The sequence below is a fragment of the Centrocercus urophasianus genome, unplaced genomic scaffold, assembly GCF_019232065.1.
Source record: "Centrocercus urophasianus isolate 14NV4802_14NV808 unplaced genomic scaffold, USGS_Curo_1.0 seq_17, whole genome shotgun sequence".
NCBI lineage: Eukaryota > Metazoa > Chordata > Aves > Galliformes > Phasianidae > Centrocercus > Centrocercus urophasianus.
In genome coordinates, this window is record NW_024884722.1 from 18740540 (window position 1) to 18763763 (window position 23224).

At 37.1% G+C, this 23224-nt stretch overlaps 1 protein-coding gene across 1 annotated transcript in view; it reads left to right on the forward strand.

Annotated features, from left to right (window-relative positions):
• The window catches only part of TM9SF3 (transmembrane 9 superfamily member 3), a 42996-nt gene that overhangs the window by 17074 nt on the left and 2698 nt on the right, over positions 1-23224 (forward strand). The window contains exons 4-14 of the mRNA XM_042817956.1: positions 147-307; positions 2316-2393; positions 4156-4287; positions 4784-4950; positions 7687-7781; positions 9245-9375; positions 17441-17580; positions 19116-19184; positions 19276-19422; positions 19831-19914; positions 20013-20089. Coding sequence (XP_042673890.1) covers positions 147-307; positions 2316-2393; positions 4156-4287; positions 4784-4950; positions 7687-7781; positions 9245-9375; positions 17441-17580; positions 19116-19184; positions 19276-19422; positions 19831-19914; positions 20013-20089 — 1281 coding nt within the window. The remainder of the gene's footprint in view (positions 1-146; positions 308-2315; positions 2394-4155; positions 4288-4783; positions 4951-7686; positions 7782-9244; positions 9376-17440; positions 17581-19115; positions 19185-19275; positions 19423-19830; positions 19915-20012; positions 20090-23224) is intronic.

The window sequence follows — 23224 nt, forward strand, 5'->3', positions numbered from 1 at the left end:
CAAAACATAGGGTCTGCTGTGTTCTCTTTGCTTTAGCAATATTGCTTTTTATCTGCCAAAACTTTAGAAATCTGTATTTTTGAACATAATTGTATAATATTTGGAAAACAAACTGTGATAGATGCTTACACTTGTTTTCTGTGCAGGCATTGTTGGAGAAGCAGATGAAAATGGGGAAGATTATTACCTTTGGACTTATAAAAAACTTGAAATTGGTTACAATGCAAATAGAATTGTGGATGTCAATCTAACTAGTGAAGGAAAGGTGAAACTGGTACCAAATACAAAAATCCAGATGTCGTATTCTGTAAGTACTCTGATGGTGCATGTGTAAGAAGAAAGTTCACATGATAAAAGAGCTCAAAGGTAGTTAGTTACTTGTATACTTATGTATCAGTGTAAAACTATATTAGAGGAAGATATCTAATTCCATTATTTTTATTCACTTCTGAAAAACCTTGATAGGTTTAATGGCAGTAAATGGAAAATGAAAATAATGATTTTTGAAATACTTTAAACGTACCAGAGCTTGTGTAATCTGCAGAAAAATGTTTTGGTAGGAAAGGAAGGTGTTGTCCCCAAAGACGTGGAGGCTAGAACTTTGAGGATCCGCAGGCAGCTATGTATTTCCTTAGTGCTTGGAGCAGTGACTTGCATGTCACAGATTTGAGCTGGATTCTAAACTAAGATCAAAACCCTCTTTGAATGTTTGTATTTTGTAGGCAATTACTATTAATGCTTTTTTATTTTTCCAATTACAGTAGAAATGTCTTGTTTATATAGCCTCACAAGGTTTTCTCTGAAGCTTTCTGCTTTTCTCTTGAATTGCTATGATAAAAGGTAACAAGTAAAGAATATTTTCTGATCTTTCCCATTGAGTGAGATTATTAGATTTTCATTCCTTGTTGATTTGGTCCATTAGACATTTAAGTCAATTATCTCGTGTTTTCTAAATTCATATGCAGAAACCAATTCTTAATGCATTAGTTTTCTACTGTGTGTTAGCAGCAGGTGTCAGCATAAGATCTTTTGTCACGGTACATTCTTGCCACTGTTATGTTTGTCTTATGTTGAACAAATTATAGAGTTTGAAGTGCAGGTAATTGTATTTATCTGTGCTTTCTCAAATTGTTTCTACTGCAAAATTTATAGTTTCAAATATTACCAGCATTGTGAGATTCATATGTTCTGTTGATTTTGAAGTGGACAGCACAGCACTGAGTAGCTGTCAGTAAGTAGAGTGAAATTACATGTTCCTTTTAAATACTTCTGGTGTACAGAGCTTAAGACTTAACTTTACATCTCTTTTGGCACCACTGGGCAATTTTTGGTCAGGCATCTGTGCAGTGTTTAGTTCACAAATTGTATGGGGTGGATTTAATCTAACTTGTTCTAAGCAATGCTTCTTGGTGGCAGCCTCTCTAATGAGAAATGCACTTGTTTAGAACAGTGTTAACATTAATATTTTGAGCTATTAATCTTGATCCACTCTGTATTTTGAACTAAACAACACTTAGTATTGTACCTGAGAGCCTACTGAGGTCTTGCAGTTTGAGTGTGGCTGTGGTGAGTGATGGGTTATTCAGTTAATAAGTTCCCTTCTGTAATAGCAGGACAGATCTTCTGGAAAGGGAAGGTCCTCGTCGTGTATCTTTAAATACAAAAGCAGGTTATGTTTGTTTCACCATCACTAAAATTCCTGAAGTTTCCTAATCTCAGCCTGCTTTTGAAAAATTCTTAGTGTAAATTTGTATTTAATTTCGAGAATTACATTCAAAAATTCTGATGAAAATAGTCTTGTTCTACCACATCAGCAAATTCATCAGTGCAGCTGAAACTTCTAGATCCAAAGCAGTCCTCTGTGGAGCTTATAGAGTAATTACTACTAATTAGTACCAGAAATATTTGCTATTATCCTGTGAGTGTATGGTGATAAATGTATACTTTTCCATCTGGTTAGAGCTGATCATTGGTGGATGAAATGTTTATATTAAGACCATGTTGTTTTGCAAAATTCTAAGTGGCAGCTTTTTAGCTTGCAGTTTTAAAAAAATGTAACTTCTGTCTTGAAGGCTGATTCTTTCTTGTTCCTGAACATGCCCAGGGAAGGTTATGTCTGTAAGGCCAGGTGGCTGGTGTTTGTTCTGTGCCTGGACAGTAGAGTGCAGCTTTAAGAACTCTGGTTTTGCTTTTACACGAACCTGTATTGAAGGAAATCTCTGAAGTATGTAATATAAAAAATGTGGCTTGGTTTCTTTGTGGTTATAGCTGAATGCATTATAACAAGCTTCTCAGTTGTAAACTTTTCTCTTTAGGTGAAGTGGAAGAAGTCAGATGTAAAATTTGAAGACCGATTTGACAAGTACCTTGACCCGTCTTTCTTTCAGCACAGAGTATGTACTGTTCTAAGACAACCTTACGAAGTATTCCTCTGAAATGTGTGTGTTAGTTCACAAGATGTAATGGAAATTCTTATGGCTGCCCCCATTACTGTTCTTCTATAGGGAAAATGTAGCGGGGAGCCGTTCTGAAGCAACCGGTATTAAACTTACCTCTGTTTGTTGCATTTGTTCCCCCAGTTCTTACCTGTATTACTGTTTTAAAATTGAATTCTAATTTTAGGTTCATAAGTTGTCCTTTTCATTGAAGCAGGGGTGCCATCACATGTTGTATTGTTCAGCTTCCTGATACTGCCCATCACCGTGCTGTTCTGAACATCTGACCAAAAGGCAGCATGCAAATGTTAGAAACTGTACTTACTGTTTTGTTGTTTTGTTTTTTTTTTTAAGAAACAAACAAGAGCTCAGTCAAATCCACTCATTAAGTCGATGTTGGGACTGTCTCTAAATGTAATTTTCTGCAAGTAGTTTGAATATAACCCTTTGAAACGCTGGCCATCTGATAGCCAGCAAAGAGCTTAATTGTGTTGGATTTCTTAAATTCAATATTTTTGTGTGGTAAACTTTTTGCTGGTTAGAAAATTAACTTAATTGAAATAACTTTCTGGCATTTAAATTGCAGTAGAATAAGCAGTATAGCAGCTTTCTGCATAGAATCCAGATGATCTGGCATAAAGCTACTAGCCAGTGGAAGACTATTTAAAAAAAAAAAAAAACAAAACAAAACTAAAAAGTTGTCAAGTTATTTCCAGTGTTTGTTGTTCCTTGTGTCTTTGATGTGGCCTATAGATCTAGGTCTGTGAAGTTTTCCTCTCAATCAGCAGTTGTTAAAGAAACATTTCTCTCTACTAGGTCTTGTGAAATTTAGTTCTTGTTAGTCTACTATAACAATGCAGGCTGAAGCCTACTGGTACTGCAATATGAATTGTAAAATGTTTGGGGGCAATCGGGCAGCTCTAGGACTGCAGGTTTTAAGTGACAGTTCTGTTACTTAAATAGGATGGCTTCAGTCTTCTTAAGTGCTTCAGCAAACGTCTGTGTGACAGTTTGAAGTGAGCTGCAAATACCAGGGTGGTTCAGGTAAATACATTCACATGTTCAGAAGCAGTCTCAGCCTAGAGACAAAACCACCATGCAACTCCACTGCTTGTCAGTCGGATAACTGCATCTGTTTACGCATACATTTCTTGACTGAAGTAAATGGAAAGCAAAAGGGTGATGCCAGTTGTGATTGTTTAAGCTGCCATTGCAGTTTCCTTTAGGGTAGTATACTGGGCAATGCTTCTTTCTGAAGTCAGAAGATTTGCATTCTGTTTGAGCTTAGTAAGAAAACAAAGTGTGCTTGTTATAGGCAGAATAATGCTGCAGCATGTTTTAGTCCTGTGCAGTGCAATTGTTTATTCCACTGATTTTTTTTGTGACCTGTGAACGTATCTTTCACCAGTGTAAACCTCCTTAGTAAGGCAGGAGTACATTGTGCCTTTACTCTGCCCAGGGGAGCATGCATAGAGTTGTTCAGACTTTGCTGGTGCTTAAGTAATTCGTGATACCTTGGTTACAGCAGTCAGCTGTTGAAAAGGTTTGTGTAGTGTTTCAGAGGTCAGGTTTAGTGGGACTTTCTGCAAATGTAGTGTTGCATACAATGTGGGCTTATTGTTGCTTAGCTAGCGCTGTCTTACCAATCAATACCTGTATTGAAACAGATTTCAAATACATTCATGATTCTAAATCTTCAGGGTATGTTTTCTTTTTGTAGATTCACTGGTTTTCAATTTTCAATTCCTTCATGATGGTGATCTTTCTGGTTGGCCTAGTGTCTATGATACTAATGAGAACTTTGCGAAAAGATTATGCCAGATACAGCAAGGAGGAAGAAATGGACGATATGGTAAGATCTGCATTAGCAATCAATTTTATTTCAGGCTTAACAATTTCTTTGTGCATTCATTGAGTTAGCTGCAATTGGATGGCTTTCTTCAGTTGTCAGAAAACTCCCCGTGGGTGTTTTGAAAGTGTTACTGGTTTTCTTTACAACATGCTTCTAGGTTGCAACCCAGAATTCTGTGTTGTTGTTGTTGTGTTAGTGTTTGTATCCCCATTTAGATTAAATGAGATCTACTTTGAGTACATACATGCATGTGCTTCACTTGAGAGGATTTTAGAGGCAGGAAGAAAATCTAACAGATCTTACTGCATCCTACATTCAAGTTGTATTTTATTTCATTTCTCTCTTCAATGCATCAGATCTAGTGGAAAAGTAATATGCTTGCAATTGTTTTACTAAATTAAATCTTGAATTTGTGCCTAGCTTGTGTGTTTGTCTAATTATGGTAATGTTTAATTACGATGAACAGATCTAATTTTTTTTTTGTTGTCATTCCTAGGACAGAGATCTAGGTGATGAGTATGGATGGAAGCAGGTCCATGGAGATGTTTTTAGACCATCCAGTCACCCTCTCATATTCTCATCACTTATTGGCTCTGGGTGTCAGATTTTTGCTGTGTCTCTTATAGTCATTGTTGTTGCAATGATAGAAGATTTATACACAGAGTAAGTGTAATTGTTCCATGTTTTTCACATATAAATGCTTAAGTGAGCAAAATAATCAAAAAAGTGATAGTTCTGACTAGCTTGGGGAAAAAAAAAAAAAGTGTTCCAGAGACTATAGGAAATAATCAGTAGTAGTATTCTGGGGGAGTCTTGAATTCTGGTGAAAGTTTTCGAGTAATCTGACTGTGTGATTTGATCATCTTTAACTTTGTGAATTCTTGCTTTTTTACATGATATATTGGTATATTTTGAAACTAGTTTGTTCTTCTGTGGTATTGCTGATAGATTGTTTGGGAAAGAAGTGTTTGAAGATGGGTGTCTCACTCCTGCTTTTATCTGCAGTGACAGTGTATTACTGTATTACACTTTTTGTTGCCCTCTGTCCTGTGAAGATTAAATTATGAGTTTACTGTGTTGTGAATAATCTTGTTTTCTGCTGACAGTGCATTAAGTCAATCTAATGCACAAGTCTCAGGTTTGGGAATTGAATCTCTTACATTTTTTTCAAACAGATGACAGATGCCACTCAGCAGGTGTTGCATGCAGAACCTACAGTAGTAGGTGGTATTTGGTCCTGACTGGGGAGAACTTTCTTAAACAGTACTCCAGTTCCAATTTAAGATACCAATTTTGGTTCACCCAGTTCTCTTCCGTGCTTTTCAATGTGCTTGATTTCTTTTGCTGTTCTGGATTGTATTCTTCAGTTTTCTGTAGTGACTGTTTTGAATAATGAAGAAAACTGTATTTCTTTGTGTTCTGTTTTCCCTTACTTGTCACCATTGCTTTTAAAAAGCTGTAGTACTTCTGATACACCACTAGAGAGAACTCTTGTTACTGAAGTTCACTGCTTTTAAATGGCATGTTTAAAAACCTACTACGTAGTCAGTACCTTGGCATATTTTAATTTTTCATATGATGCCCTTTGTGCTTCCTTGTCTGTATTTCTGCATACGCTTGTACACTTTTGTAATTACACAACCTGTTGGCACTTTTAAGAGAGGAATTGAAGCAATTTCAGAATGCTTGTGCACTGTAGTGAAGCTATAATTTGGTAACAGCAATTGTAAAATGCAACAGAACAGTAATTTAAAGTATGTGTGCACTTAGGCTTTTATTGCAACAGGTCTTTGTATTACGTTAAGTGAATTCTGGGTGTGTAACTGAGGGCTTGACCAAACCTGGACCAGAACATTCATATGTTGAGGGAAATAGCAGTGCAATTTCAAAAATGCCATAAATGCCAGTGTAGGAATTGCCCGTTAGTGTTCTTCAGGTCTGTTAAAACTGTTAAAGTCATGCACCTGATACCATCTAAAAGCCTGTTTGTGAAATTGGATCATGCCAGCTATTCATTTATTAATAGTGATTTGTGTTTTGAGCAACTTTGCTGTTAGAGTATTTGAAACATAAGTGAGTAAGCTTGAGAATAAGAAATCTTGAGATTCTACTTTTAGATGAGCCTCTGCTGATTGCTTTACAGATAGCTTAGATTTACATGCATCACATCAAACTTCGTGGTCACCTGGGGTTTTGCACAGTTTTCCAAGTTGGCTTAAATTAGAACAAGTGTTAAAACTGGTTTCTGTCTAGCTTTCTAAATAGAAAATACTAGCTTTCTAAAATAGAAATATTATTTATTAATTACAGAATCACAGAATGGCCAGGGTTGGAAGGAACCTCAAGGATCATGAATCTCCAGCCCCTCTGCCACATGCAGGGCCACCAGCCTCCCCATTTAATGCTAGACCAGGATGCCCGGGGCCCCATACTATCTGGCCTTAAACACTTCCAGGGATGGGGCATCCACAAACTCTCTGGGCAGCCTTTATTAACAAGCATATGTTAGTGTACTTCTCCTTTAATGTGTGTGTGACCAGCAGTTACATGTGCTTTGTTCACTTGTTCTGGTCATGGAAGCTGGTTGTATTAAAGATGACTTCATTCCAGCAATTGTTAATCAGAAGGCAAATTACCAGTAGCCTAGAATCTCTCAGAGCAGCAAACTGGCTGAACTCTTTCTGCTGCTGCTTGTAGCCAAGGTGGCAGAGGGATATAGAGAAACAGTTCTCTTCACAGATAATTTGCATCTTGCTATTCTTAAGTATCGTTTAAAAAATGTGTGCTGGGATGGTTTTTATAATTTAAAATTATTAGGTTTGCATGTAAAGTTTCAGAAAGTATGCCAAGATAAATACTTCAACATTTAATGAGGTGATAATTTAGAAATGACCAAACTCTTCTGATTTGACTACTCTGTGTTGATTGTGGTTCCAGTATTTATAGTTTCCAGTTTTCTAATTTTCTCCAAGGTGAACGCTTTTGGTCTTAAAAGTTGAGAGTCTGAGGGATGGCAGAAACGTTTTTCAGAATCATAGTCAATTTTTTAATGCTGACTTTTATGTTAATCAAAGGGTAACTTTTATCTGCAGCAGTTGAATCTTACGTTTAATATATGACAGTTAAATATTGCATTCGCTGATACAAATCCAAATGCCAGAGTATTTTGGACAGAGATGAGATTTTGTACTTGATTCTACTGAAAATAAGTGCATAATATGAAGGAATTTTGTATGCCGGACCCATGTTTCCCAGATTGAGTTATAGTTGACCAGAAGGTTTAAATATAAATAGTTCTCATTTTTATGTAGACTTTACCTACATTTGCACATTTTCTCTATAATCTTTTCTCTAATACTGTTTGCTTTTCTATTTCATTTACAAAACCATGTCTTGTAGGAGAGGATCAATGCTTAGTACAGCTATATTTGTTTATGCTGCAACATCTCCAGTGAACGGATATTTTGGAGGAAGTCTTTATGCTAGACAAGGAGGTAAATTGCTTTTGTGTTTCAACATGCTTATTACAGTGTTTTATGAAGAGTGTTATTTTTATTTTCAGTGACATAGAAGTATTCTCATGGAGTAACATCTTTCATGGTTGGAATCCATTTAGATAGTAATTATTTTGAATATATTTAAGTTTTGTGTTATTTCTTTATTCCATATTGGCTCTGTTTTCTGTGTAAAAATAGCGAAACTGTGGTTAATTTAAAGATATTAAGTACATCTTTGTGGTTCTTGTAGCTTAATCCATTCCTTACTCTGCAGTACGAAAGTAATCAGTGTCTGTTATCTTATGCAGAGTTTCAGGAAAGCCCTTATTTTAGGAAAAATATAGGGAAAATAATTCTGGTGTGATTGAAAGTATTCAGTCTTAACTGCATTGAAATCCATCATGAGTTTGGAGGTTAGACATCTGTATGTGTGTGGCCTACGTATTAACCTAGTGATTTCTAGGAAAGCAGATCTACGTAAATCATTTACTGATCCAAAACAGTGTTTCAAGCTGTGTAGTTCAGCCAGATTTGCATTTTGTTTCCAGTTCCAATGCAGTAGACTGTGAAATGCTATCATATTGGCTGATGGTGAAAATGCAGATGATGGTCTTGAAAAATGTATGCTGTTCTTCTGACTGTTTTACATTTAGTGCACACTACAGAACCATGTATGTTGTGTGTACTTAAAATACATATGTTATTTAAGAGCTTTAGAAAGTGAATATATACAGTGAAAATTAAGGTATTGTCCAAGAGAAGCTTTGTTTTGAAGCTCCTAAGGGAATGTATACAGTAATACTTGGTAGCAAATGTTGTTTTTGCCCTTACGTGTGGTGTTTAGGAATCCTTTCTAAATAATATCTTTCCTTCTAACTTTACTGCTACTGAATTCTGTTTTGCTGTATATTTTGCTTTACACCTGCGTTAGCTAGTTGTTTAATGCATCCTGAATGCATGAATTCAGCTTAGTTGGGTTGAGACAACCCGGAGCAGGTGCTGCCTGAAGATGGCTGTACTGCTGAGCTGGCTCCAGAGCAGAGTTCTCATGTGGTGTAGCCATAACCCCAGGATGTGAGCAGGCTTTGCAGTGGAGCCAGCTCTACAATCTCTGGCACTGCCCGTCTGTAGCCTAGGTATGTGCTGATGTTTTATACCCCAGTTTCTTTGGCCATCTTTGTCAGTGCATGCTGTTTTTCAGCCAGAACGTGCTCACACCACGTCTGTTTTTCTTTTCACGTGGCCTAGTAAATTGATTAATGTACCATCTCATAGAAGTTTCCAGAAGCCAAATAAAAAGGGTAGTTGGCTCTTGGCTCTTGTATCCTTGCAGTTCGTTGTTACTTATCTCTTTCATCTTTTTTTTGGAGAAGAAATCAAATATCTAAATTCTGGAGAGCTTACTGGTGTTTCTTAAGGAACTTTCTAAACAGATTCCATTGGAATGTTCCTTCTTACAGGAAGGCGATGGATAAAACAGATGTTCATTGGAGCTTTCCTTATTCCAGCAATGGTGTGTGGAACTGCCTTCTTCATTAACTTCATTGCCATCTACTACCATGCTTCAAGAGCTATACCATTTGGAACCATGGTGAGTCATTTTAGTGGAGAGTTTAAAAACCACTGTAGACATGGGAGAACTACCTTTTAATCAAAATACGGTTGTGAGTCATGGTTTCAGCTTTTTAGTTACAAATTTAAACTGGGAAGTTTTAATGTGCTTCAAGTATAATTGCCTTTAATCATAACAGATGCTGATTTCCAGCAGCAGGCCTCTCTCTTCTTAAAATGTCCCTTCTGCTTTGTGCTTGATCTTCATTCTGTAATAATCCTGTACAACACATGAAGTCAGCGACTTGAATGTTCAACTGGATGACAAATGCCAACTGTTTATAAACTTAAACATAATCCAAAAGGAATCCAAGTGAAAACCACTCCAAATTACTGTAGTCAAGCAGGAAAAAAAAAAAAAAAAGCTTTAAAATTTGAGACAAGAAGTCCTGAGGAGATCTGGGTTTGAAAAAAAGAATCACTGTTTTTACTTTCTGAATAGGTATTTAGTATCCAGTTATGGTCTTGTGACTGTGTGTTAACCGTGTCACTTGGAGAACAATGCTTGCTGGATTACTTCAGTATTTAATCAGTGTAACTTTTCTTGTTTCTCATGGCTTTTGTGAGGGGTTTTTTTGTGTGCTATTGTTGGCCCTTTCAAGTAACCTGAAATAACCCTGTGAATACAAAATAGGAAATAATAACTTGGCACTTCAGCAGAATTTCTTTTTGATCTTACAAGGGGTGTTATTTCAGAGGAGAACTTTTTAAAGTGCTACAAAATAGCTTTTTAAAATTTTATGCAGCAGTTCTTCAAGAAATACTGAAGGGAAGACTTGTTATCTTTGTAGGATCTGTAGCAAATCATAATATGTAACATTTGTCATAGTTCCCTTCTTTTTGCACCAGATTTAGTGAATTGTTCGATCAGAGAGATTTGAGTAGCTATGGATTTCTTCTTAGTTTGTCTGTTGCAAAATGTAGCTTATTAACACAATTTTTATCATATAAATTGTAATATTAGAGTTATAATCAAACTCAATATGTGACTGGAAATATTTCTGAAGAGCACATTGTTAAATAATGAATGTGGTAGAAATCATAAATGGTAATTAAAATGAGAGAGACAATTCTCAGTTCCAGGCAAAGGCTTTTAATAACTTTTTCCTATAGAATAGTAATTACTTCTTATGTTTGTGCTGATTATAGTTCTTTATAAGAGGTATTTACAATGTCCACCAAATTACCAACTTTTTGCATTGATTAATTGTTACAAAACTAAGTACAAAATCAAGTTAAACGTGTTTATAAATGGTTCATTTAGTTTTTCTGATTTTCTTCTTGAAGAAGATAGACTAAAATTTTCTTTGATTATGTTTGTATTAATCAGTGTGTGCCCCAAAGGGATATTGTAGTGTTTTTTCTTTCCTAAGCTTACAGTCATGTACAGTATTGTCAGAAAGTTTTATAACGTTGATCTTTGACATGTGCAAAGGGGATGTATTTTACTGCTGAGCAAGCATTTATGATATCAGATTTCTCACTGTGTATTCCCAGTTGGAACTCAGAAATGCTGAGGAAAGGGAATTCCACCTGCGCTGAAGTTTGTCTTGTAAATCTGTTCAGCTGACGTGTATTTTAAGATCATGGAAACATGGACGTGCAAAAGCAGATGGGAATATAAATCTTTAGGGGTCACTTAATCAGGGATGTTAGGGCTCTTTATACATAGTGATTTTAACAGTCTCAAGGTTTTATGAGCGTGTTTGAATCGTTATGACTGGTAATAAAACTTCAGTGGAGTTAGGGGACTTTTAGTAGGAGCGGGTTATGAATTGGAAACTTCATCAGAATCATCAACGCTCTAATGAATTCAAATTAACTAATGGAGCTGGTTGTGAAAGGCCGTGAAAACTGTTTGAAATTACTGTATTATGCTGGGGTCTGAGGTCCCTGGGAAGCTGTCTAGATACATGGATAAGATACCTTTGCATCTTGTCACCTTTGTTTTTAATGTAGAGAATCTTCCATAATTCTCTAATGTAAACTTGTTGCTGCTTCTGTTTTGTGGAATTAAAATCTGTCAGCTGAATACACTCAAAACTCGGAAATGATGTACCTACCCTGGGGTATGTTGAGGCTATCCTCTTTGATTTAAAGTTTCTGGTAAGAATTAACCATTTATCCTTCAGTGCTGTAAAAGTGGAAAAAGCCAAAACTGAATTTCTGAAAAGAATTTCTGGGCTAAAAGGTTGCTAAAAGACTGTGCTTTAATATGACATCCTGTGATTTGCCCTGTTTTGCATTGCTACTTGCAAATGAACTGCAAGCTTCACTTCTCTGCACCTTAATTCCTTCTTCCAGACAGATTTTTTCTGTTAACTCTAGGCAAGGGCAGCTGATGCTGTCAAAACCAAGATAAGCAAGTTGACACGCAGTTTCTGCATCTTTGATCTACCTGCTATCTGCTTCTCAGCATTTTGTGTTTAAGTACTCGGAATAATCGATCCCTCCAGGACCATCGTACGCCTGACTGTTGTTTTAGAACTGTTTTAAACATCAAAGCTTTGTGCACCTTGAATATCTTTTTCTTGATGTCTGAGATTGCCTCAAAGATGTGGCAAGGACTAGGAAACCACAATTATTTTCTGCAGTGTTTCATCAGTGTTGGAACTCTGCCTTTAGCCCTTTTGGATGTTCATGGCAGCTATACTAGGGCAAGTTTTGTGCAGTACTTGAGCCTCAGCAAAGGCTTAACTTCTTCACTGGGACATCCTTCAGTTGCCCTTCCCTTCAAAATGCAGCTAAGAATGTGGCAGATGTTACTCAGATATGAGAGCTTTTTAAAACTTGATGGCTTAATGCTTTCAGTACCCTGAGCATTTCAAGTAGATGTAAAAGTCTGTTTTTTCTTTCATCTCTTCATCTTTGGGTGATGTTCTACTCTTTGTTCTTTTGGAGCCCAAAGTTGTTTTCAGTTTGTGTTTATTTGTAGAATTTCATTACTATTGAATGTGGATTTCTTCTGAAGCTGTTGTACGCCTTAGCTGAACTTCCATTGATTTTTGAGTCTTTCCAGTGTATTAATCATTCTATTTTGTCATGTTTGAATTATAAATGGAAAATAGAGCAACTAGAAATAATTTTAGTAATAGCAAATGAAGTGAACTCTCTAGTTTTTGAAGGAGTATTATAATAATTCTTTGCAAAAATACCAATTAATGCTGAATTTCTAGAGTATGCCATGGTAGAACCTCCTTAATTCTGACATTTCTTAAGCTGTGACTGCTTACCCTGTTGTGCATGTAATACGTAATTTAAAGGTTCCCATTAAGACTTGTATGACTAATGTAATATTCTGACTGCAGAATCCAAGCAGCTTGAACTATTTAGGTTGTACCATTTTTGTTTTGTTTGGACAGTAGATTCCTGTATGGCTTTCATTTCTAGTGTGCATTTTTAATGATCTAATTATATTAGGTTATTCATAAAGTACTTATCTTGCGATCAGGAAACTACTGTTTGCAGTCTTTATTCTTTGTTGAAATTGGAAAGAAGTACTTCCTATGACAGATAGCTTAATCCAGGCTACAGCCATCCCTGACTGCTATAAGGTGAAGTAAGTGTTGGTTGCCACTGAAAGAGGTGAATGTGTTAGCACCACAGATTTTCATCCATTGAGCCAGATCAGGAAATGAACTGGCTGAATCAGACCTTGCCTAAAAAAAGGGAAAAAAATCTAGTTATTATGTGTTCAGCAGATTACTCCCTCACATTTGCTTGAAAATTACTGTGGAGTCCTTGGTCAAAAACAGCTTTTGTCTTGAAATTGACTCAGCTTAATGCTTTTGGCTGATTTTTTTAACAGTTCTGTTTATTACCCAAAGTAACACCCTAGATTAACAATTCAATTGTTAGAAAATTAAAGACAATTTATTTTGAAGCCTTCTTTTCTTGCTGTGTGTGACATTTTGTCCAATTCCATGTAGAAAACTTTCACTGTACGGATTCATTACCTCTACTGGGGGAAGGTTTCACGCTGTCTAAGGGTGCAGTTTTGGTAGGTGACAGGAAAGATCAAGCTGCTGCCTTGACAGTTAATTTTTATTGCTTTTCTCCCTTGTGCATTAAGCAGTCAAGGCACCACAGCCTGCCAGTTGCTGTTTAATATTAGATATGCCCATAAAAATTTTAATTATCACCTTTGAATGAAGTTTAATCTACAGTTGTCAGAAAATATGAAACACATGGTACTCAAACATAAATTATTTCCCCCTCAACAATGTTTCCTTTCAAATAAGGAGAAGCGAATTCTGTGCCTTCAGTCAAGGGCAGTAAATATTCTTTCCCTCTTAAAACAAACAAAGAAAAGGTGTGGTGAAACAACACAAGAGTGGTGAGGTTGATGGTTTCTCCTGTGACAACTACAGTCTGTGCACTAAATCACAGGTGTGAAGAAGGTATGTAACAAAAATGCAATAGCTGAAATAAGTATGTTATAATGCAATGTCTTGATAGAGAAACTCATGTAATTTGCTTGTGTTTAAGTGAATTATGGAGAGTGTGTGCTTTTTTTTTTTTATGAACTACTGTTTTTTCAGTTGTAGTAGATCTGCTGTTTACGTAATTTGTTTTCTGAAGTGATGGTGAACACTGCTGAATGAATCTCTTAAAGGACTCATTACGATGTAATTCTTGCATCTCTGCCTGTTGCACAACTGCTATTATTGCTTCTTACTAAAATTTAAAAAAATGGGTAAAATTACTGGTTCCTCTGGAGAGGTGCTTCCATTGATCCTGCCTTCATTCCTTCTCACTGTGACGATAAAACAGAGGCCATTAAGGGCCTGAGCTGCTTTTACTATTGTAGTGTATTGTAATTCCATTCTTTGAAACCTTCAAGGCAGAAATCTTTCTTTTTCCTCTTAACTTTGCCTGTCTTTTTTTTTCTTTTTTCACTGAAGAGCTGGTTTTACCCCCACACAAACTCTATTTGTTTCAGATTTGGGTTTAAACTCTCTGGGTTTAAGAATTGCCTAGCCTGCATTGTAACTGCCATGGTAATTTGCGGCAGTAGGCAGAACGTGTTCGTCTTGGGAGGAGGCAGTGTTTTCACCTCAGATCTGAAATAAATAGGGTGTCAGAAGCTAAAAAAAGCTATTTCTGGCCATTTGTCATGTCCAAAGAATGTCAAGAATGAAGAAAGTAATTTTCAGCTAGCATCAGTCTACACAGGTAGGCTACCTTGAGGTCAGGCAGTGAGGTGAAAGTGAGAGAGAAGATGCTACTGAGATGAGTGGTGTGTGTTGATTGTAAACAACACTGGTTTTGCTGATCAGCTTTCTAAGAACAGCAGGTTGCTGTCACTGGAGCACTGTTGTTTGAGAAGACTTAATATTCACGTCTTTATCATCTAGTGCAGCTTGTCAGAGGCAGGTGGAAGTGGGAGACATTGCTAAGCCTGTGCTGTCATCTCTTCTCTCTCAGTTTGTTTGCCCGCCCTTGCACTGCAAAATTATCTCAGTTAATTTTTAGACTTCTTAGTGGCTCCAGGAAAAAAAAAAAAAAAAAAGCACTGTAAATCCAGGTGTTCTCAGAACATAGTAAAGCATTAAGACAAGTGGTGCATTGTACTGCTCAGTAGATTTCAGCAAAGGTTCCGGCTGTTCAGTCCGAAATTCATTTGTTTTTTAACCAAATAAAATACATTACAACACTGTCAGTCATGTTTTGGCTGATATGATAACAAAACCACAAGCACTCGGGTTTTCGGATGGATGCCAACTACAGATGTACTGAGGGCAGGTTGGCAGGAAGCCATTATTCAAGGAACATTGGTCTGTCTTAGCTCGTTCTATGCAGATAATCGTTTCTAGATTTCAGAATTGTTGGTGGGTCTGTCTCCCAAAAAACGCAACAGCCATGCTCAGCAGGAGCAAGTTGGGCCTGTGCCTTGCTCACCTGATCTGAAGCCATTCAGCTCTGTGGTTGTATCACTAGAGTGTGATGATGCTGGATGCCTTTCCTCATCTCTTGAGCTCAGTGGCTAGACCTTGGTTTCCTTCTCTGAGGCCGTATTCCTTCCATGCAGATTTTCTATGGTAGATGTTTTGTAAGATGGAAAATCACAAGCCTGTAAGTTTTCTTTCAGTGAGACTGAAATTCAAGGCCGTTGCTGGACAGTTTTTCTGTAGTAAAGTACTGAGATGGATTTGCTTTCTACTGATATCCACATTTCAGAATTTATTTATGAGTTCAAGAACTGAAATGAAGCTACAGACTCTTGATAACTCTGCCCTGCAAAAGCCAGTTGTAGTTGGATGAGTAGTACAGATGCTCTGCTGTGGTGCCCCTGGCTGAGCCTCTTGCCAGTGCCAAGAAGAAGCCCACCTTATAGCCAAATGTGGGGAGAACCACAGACAAAGGCAGCCTTCTGCACCCCATGTCCCTGAGCAGGCAGAGTGCAAAGCATCTTTCAGGGGAAATGATTTTGGTATGGTCAGCTCAAATTCCTTAGAGCCTCTTCAGGCCTTAATTCTGGAATATCTGTTTACACCCTACAGCTCAAACGAGCTGGGTCTTTTTGGTCTGTATCCATTAGCTGTTATTTAATTTTGTGGTAGTGGTGCTCTTGTCCTGTTAAGTTTAAAGGATTTTTGAAGTATTTTATTAAATGTAGCACTCAAGATGTTCTTTGTCTCAGCTGGTTTTTGGCATTTCTCTCTCAAAATTTTCATCTGCTTATTCTTTTGAGCAGATTTCAAGTGCAGAGCCTGCATCCATTAAGTGAATTATGTACTTCCATAATTCATTCTTAGTTGACCTCATTGTCTCACCTAAGACACTGTGCTTGCTTACCTGTGTTTTTCCAGTAATGGGAAAGAAATGGGAGATACTAAATGTATGTCTGCTTTATTATTGCCAAGTATAAATACTAAGTTTCCCCTTATTTACTGATGAAGCTTCTCATTTTAGTGGCTAATAATGCAATGCTTTAATAACATCTCCTCAAAGAGGTATAAAACAGTACGGAGAGTGTGCCTGGTTGGTGTACCACTTCTCTGAATTTTAAGATCTTGATCCATGCAACCATAGGCAGTGTTTTCTGTTTGCATCTGGCCCAGGTTAGTGGTATTGTGCAAGTCAGTAACACAGGGATAACCCACTCACTCCCTCTTGTCAGATGTTACTTTAAACTCATGTCGCTGACTTAATACTTGTTGTATTGAAGTAGTACGACTCCTCATCCCCAGAAGTTAATAAAATGTTTAATGCTAGTTCATTTTATGCTAAAGGTTTGTGAGTATTTAACTTGTTGCTAAACATTTTTTCTGTATTGGAGGGTGAAAATACACTACCTTCCAGGAATAGTAGTAGAGATACATATGTATATTGGAAAAATTGTCCTGGTAAGCTTTTAGGGAGGATGCCTCGTTGGAAAGATGTGGAACATTAGCTTGACTTTGTATTGTGCATAAACCTAATTTTTGTATGTAAGTAGGGCCATCGTGCTTTTAAACTAAGTATTTGTACATATCAGTGGTCATTTGTGTCTTTGGCCATCTGTGTTCTTAATTACCTGCATGATGGATAGCAGAGAAAATTAGACCTAATATTTTGATTGGTAGCTGTCTGATGTGGTTTTGCAATTCTTGTTTAGGGTTCTTGTGGGGATTGGATTTAAATTCTTGTACCCAACAGTATTTGTTGTAGATTTGTATGCAACTACCTAACTTGCTAGGCTGACTCCCAGGGATAGCTGCAAAAAGTGAAAAGAAGCTGGCGAAGCTCCCAGTGATGAAGCACAATTGAGGTTTAGTTTAATTCCATAGTGATTAATACAATGTTTAGAGGAAAACAATAAACTAAAGAATCTGCAGTAATTCTATAGTTGATGTAAGAAAATATCTCTAACACTTTTTAATAATATCTATTATGAAGTTTCTCAGGGAATAAATACTTCATTTGATAAAATAGTTGTATATTAACTAATGCTTCATAACCAAGAGTATGGTTCTGCAGCAGTGACTAGTATAGACAGACAGAATAGGCTGATTATCTTTCATCTTTTTGATGTTTATTTTTTAATTATTTTTCATTTTCAGGTGGCAGTGTGCTGCATTTGTTTCTTTGTCATTCTTCCACTGAACCTTGTTGGTACAATTCTTGGCCGCAATCTGTCAGGACAGCCCAATTTTCCATGTCGTGTCAATGCAGTGCCTCGTCCAATACCAGAAAAAAAATGGTAAAAAAAAAAACCCATACATGTTAACTAAATGCATTTGCTTCAGTACGTTTAAAGTGACTTATCAGGCATGATCCCTATAACTTTCTAAAGTAACTTTTCTGATTAGAGTTATGTATGGAAGAGTACCTTTACTAAAATTTTATGACTTCTTTCTTCTGAATGCAACCACCAAGCACAGTTAATGGGTAATAGATAAAGCAGATTTTACAGTCCTGGATCACTGGTTTATGTTTGGCCTGAAATGCTCTCCCGTCTCTTACGTAAAAAGGATGGTTCCAGCCTATTTCTGATATGGGTGTCTTGAAACTAAACCTGTTTTCCTTAGTTAATGCCTCTTACAGGTTTAGGATGCAGTGTGCCTTGGAGGCAGAACTGTTCTGTTTAATGGTCTCCACTTTCAAGTTGAGACATCTGCAGGGTAAAGGTGGGGAAAAGCTTGTAGTGCTTTTCTGTATTTTTGTTGATGGTACAGAGCCTAAAATATTCAAAGGAAATTGTTTGAATTACAAATAAGCCTTAATTATTTTTGCAAGATTTGTAAAGGAGTGCCTGGTCTCAAAGAGTAGACTTACGGGGATTTCTTTGCAAAGCTTGAGTGCAGCCACTTTTTTCTATTAATTTAACGTAGAGATTGAGGCAGCAAGCTATGGAAATGAAAACATTCTCAGAGGATTTTCTTAATAGATTTTTCTTGCTTTTCCTGTTCAGAGGAACACAGTGTGAAGGGGGCACTGAAACGTGTACACTTACAATATCCAGCAAGTGCAGCATTCTTAATCTCTTGTTAGTGGTGGATTGAGCAGCTCAAATGCTAGATTTGATTTATACTGTGGCCTGCATCTTGGGAATCTGATAGATTTTGCAGGATAGGATGACACGACCCAAAAAAAAAAAAGGTGCTTTCCATAAAGATAATATAATTGCATGGTGTCAGTTTAGACAGCTCTCCCTATAAATAATAAAAGAAGCTCTAAATTAAATCACTGGTTACCAACTATGTTTGGAATCACTGCAAGTACTAGACAGATGACTTTAGTAGGTGGGTAAGTATTAATTTTTGGCCATATGCTGGTGACTGTATAGCATTAAAATGAACACTGGTTCTTAATCATACAAGGATGACCCCGTGGAATTTTCATTCTGGTATTTGCAGTATCTGTTGTCAACAACAACACTGAGTTTTAATTACTTCATTTAAGGCTGGTGAATGTTCTGGGGTTTGATTGCTTAGGCCCTTCCTGTCAAGAGAAATTCTTTCTGTAGCTGTTAAGGCTGCTTAGATGCGTGCCTCTATGCTTGTAGATAGGTGTGGGTCTTACATTTGCTTCATGTTTCCCCAAGAATGACTCCTCGTTCTACCCATATGCAACATCCCTGGGGGTGCCTTCTTTCTAATATACTGGTATGAGACATAATTCTTGTTAGCATGTCTTTAAATAATTTTCTGGGCTTTATAAAGTACCTACTTATATGTTACATTATATTTTTAGAAATATTATTATTGTCCCTAAAATGGTTTTAATATCTTTCAGGTTCATGGAACCAGCTGTTATTGTTTGCCTTGGTGGAATCCTCCCTTTTGGGTCAATTTTTATTGAAATGTGAGTTTGACAGCTATTTGCCCATTTGATTAAAAACAGTAAGTTAAGTCGAATTGCGATATTATCTGCATATTTTGTTTACTCTCTGCAGGTATTTCATTTTTACTTCATTCTGGGCTTACAAGATCTACTATGTTTATGGCTTTATGATGTTGGTTCTGGTTATCCTCTGCATTGTGACAGTTTGTGTGACTATCGTTTGTACATATTTCCTGCTAAACGCGGAGGATTACAGGTGGTAAGTATTGTGGTGTTTGCATAGTTGACCAGGCTGAGAGTTTTATAGAATCAAGAGTCTTGACAGGTCTTTTCAAAGTATCCCATGTCCAGATTTTGTCTGTGGGGAGTAAAAGTGAGTTCTTGGATCCTTTCTACAGAGGAACTTTCTTGGTGAGCACGCATCTGGGCACGTATGTGTATATGCATTAAAAAATACATTGAGGTACAAATGAATATAAAGAAGGATCATTTGATATCAGCAGTTGATCTTGGTCTTGAAATAGCAACTTTTGTCATGTGTAGCAAATGTAGATTTTGATAAATAAGTCTGTAGAACCAGGATGCTTTATTTTTAGTGCACTGTGCATCTTCTTGGGAAGCATTTTCAGTAGATGTGTGATAAGTGTGTGTGTGTGTTTTCTTTCAGGCAGTGGACAAGCTTTCTTTCTGCCGCATCAACTGCGATATATGTTTACATGTACTCCTTTTACTACTACTTTTTCAAGACAAAGTAAGTGACAGTTTTCTTGAATATCAGATTGCCAAAGAAGTTTATTGCAATAGACAGGGAAAAGTACCTACCATAAATTTGTATTTTTTCTTTTTCAGGATGTATGGCTTGTTTCAAACATCATTTTACTTTGGTTATATGGCAGTATTTAGCACAGCTTTGGGAATAATGTGTGGTAAGTTTCAAATATATAGAAATTTTTCAGTCAGAATTTTTCAGATTGTTATGTTCTCTCACTTTAGATCTGTGTTTTTGGTGCAGGAATATGTACGAATTTTGAAGAAGAGTATTTATGTATTGTGGAGCGAATTTCAGCTCCTCTACAAAGCTGAAAGACTCAGTATTAGGCAAGAATACAAACAAAAAGGAATAGGTTGTTTTTAGAGCAGACTGACTTCTTCCAAGCAAATTCCATGTTTGATTGAGTCCATGTTAATATTTTGCCTTGGAGCTCTTAGCGTTGCCCTTTGCCAAGCAGCTAGGTATTGGTGCTGCAGTACTGATGAGAACCTTCCATATCCTGTGGCGTGTTTAAGTGTGGGTGACAGTTCAGAAAGGACTGGGACATCAGGGCAGCATTTATAAAAATAAGTATTGGCAAATTCAGAGATGAAGGAGAATGCAGAGTGCTCCCATGTTCAGCAGGATTTCATTGCTTTTTAAGATACCTGTTTTAACAGGTGTTTAGTGGAAAATAGTTCTTGTCATGGAAGTCATCCAATGAAGCCATGTATATTTATTTGTAAGTTTTATTTTTATCCTTTTTTTTTTTTTTTTTTTTCCCAGAAAGAAAGTGCTTCTTAGTTCTTTTATGCGTTATGTGTGATCCTTATTTAATACTTCACAGCAATGAGTAGACCTCTAGACTCTAGTGGAAGGCTTTCACTGAGTTAGATATTTGGGACCCATGGTGTCTTACTGGAGTTGAGTTCTATTTTCTGTAAAGTATACATTTCCTGATATCTCAAGAGGATAATTTCACAATGCTTTTTAAAAAGAGGAGAATCATCTCTTAATCTCTTTCCTCTCATGAAATCTAATCTTGCCTCATTGGGTTCTTGGCACATTACAAGACTTCCCTGCTGTTCTGGTAGTCTCACAACCATTTTTTTTTTTCTTTAATAGGCTTAATACTTTTCAGCTCTAATCTTTTCTTATAAAGTGCTCAGGCTGGTATTGATTAAAATGTCTGTGATGCAGAAGCTGAGCTTGCCCACCAGTTCCTGTAATTAAAATGTTTTTTAAAACATGGAAGAGTCAGTTTGTCAGATGTTTTCCTGTTATGGTAATACTGTACTTGGTGGAATATTAGGACAAAATCTGAATTTTTTCAGAATCAGAAAATACTTCTGTTACATTTAATTTCCATAACTCTATTGAGTTTTTTTTTTTTTTTGTCTTTTTCAACTGTGCTGTAAGAGAATCTGTGAGATTCCTTTTTACTGAGAACTCATATTTTCAGCATGGGGGGAGGGGAAGTCCCCTGTCAAAAAGCATTTGTCCAGGAAGCTAGCACAGTTCTCTATGTAGTGTACAACTCTTGTGTGATGTTTGTAGAGCTGTGATTTGGATGCTTGTGCAAATGGCCATGTTCAGTGTCACAGTTGGCTATAAGATGAGCTAGTTCAAACCAAGGCAGCCACAGTGTTAAGTGTGTAGGCTAGTATCACCCAACTCTTTTTTTAAGTGCTGCCGATGATGCTTAGTTGTGGGATACTTTGATCTATGAAGTCTTCTGTCCTCTGCAGAACATCTGCAAGTTCTGGAACTGGACTGTAGGGAGCCCATGAGAACTTCCAAATCTGTGGAGCTTCTTGTGCTTCCCTCTTACTGCCAGAGAATAAAACTGATTCCCCAACTCAGTGTATGGCTGTCTTTGTTTCAGCTGGGTTGGAATTGTTTTTTCCAGAGTGTCTGTATGATGCTATGTTTTGCTTCTAGGAGAAAAGGGATGTTGACAGCACATCAGTGTTTATAGTTGCTGCTAAGCAGTGTTGTACCGAGCTGATGACATTGCAGCTAAGGGCCCAAGGAGCTGGGAGGGAACAAAATTAAGATAGCTGACTTAGAGTAGCTGAAGGGATATTCCATGCCATACAACATCATGTGGGAGTTCTGAACGGAGCTGGGAGTTCTCCTCATGGGAGTCTTCTCATGGAGCTGTACTGAATAGCGTCTTGCTTACTGTTTGTTTTCCCTGCTGTGGTGTTTGTTAGATTAAGGTTTTTATTTTGCAGTGGTGTGTGGCCTTGTCTTATAATAAAATAGGCAGCTGAGAAACTTATGTTTTGTGTGCATGTAAGATTGCAGTCATCTCTGAGCTTTGGGAACCACACTGTTGATACCTTAGTAACTACATTCTTTGCCTCTTTGAGGAACCAGGCTACAGAGAAGATGGGAGGGAGAATTGAGGGAGACTTTCCAGCAGTCCGTCAGCCTCCCTTTCTCTTTCATTTTTCTTTTTCTCTATCTTAGTAAATAGTTTGATCTCAAAAAATAAAAAATAAAAAAAAGGCAGTATAGAAAAGCCTTTTGCAGTACTACGCTTTGGCATCCACAAAAATACTGTAAGTATAATTGTATGACTTTCTAAAAAACTTAGATGCTTAGAAAGGCTCAGACTGTAGTAAGTCTCAATTGACTTGAAGTAATAGATGGGAATAAATGTTTGATTGCTTTTCCTGGCTATTTGGATTCTTTTAAATTCTGTTTATTTAAAGCCTGCTGTTCTGCTGAAATATGCTTACAGTTTATTCTTGCCAGATCTATGTAGGCAAGTTGGGCACCTTATCAGGTGATAAGAAGGTAAATAAAGAAAGAAACTGTTTTGTTTTTTCTTATTTAATTTACATAAACTAACTGTCCTGCATTATTCTCAGGAAGACATTCTTTAATTGTTTGTCTTAATTGTCTGGTGTTGCTTATCAACTCCCCCGACTTTTATTCACTGCCAGTGAAGTGGCTTTTAGATTGAACCCTTGAACTTAGGCGTGGTCATTAGTGGGACTTCACTCATACAGCTGCTGTGGTTCACAGTGAGTTGTGACTTGCTTATAGAGTAGAGAGCTGTAGTCTCATGTGACTGCTGTTTGCTACTACTCCTCACTTCTATTGCATCCACATATTCCCAAAGGAAGCAGAATGAGTTGTTCGTTCTCCCAAATACCTTGTGGTATCTGGCATCGCATCACTGGAGAGGCTCTCAATCAACGAGTTCTGGAATGTGTCTGAGTTCAGGAACTGAACTGGGCATTGGATCTGCTGGCAGTGCCCGCTTTAACAGGCAAAATATGATGAATCTTAGAACAGG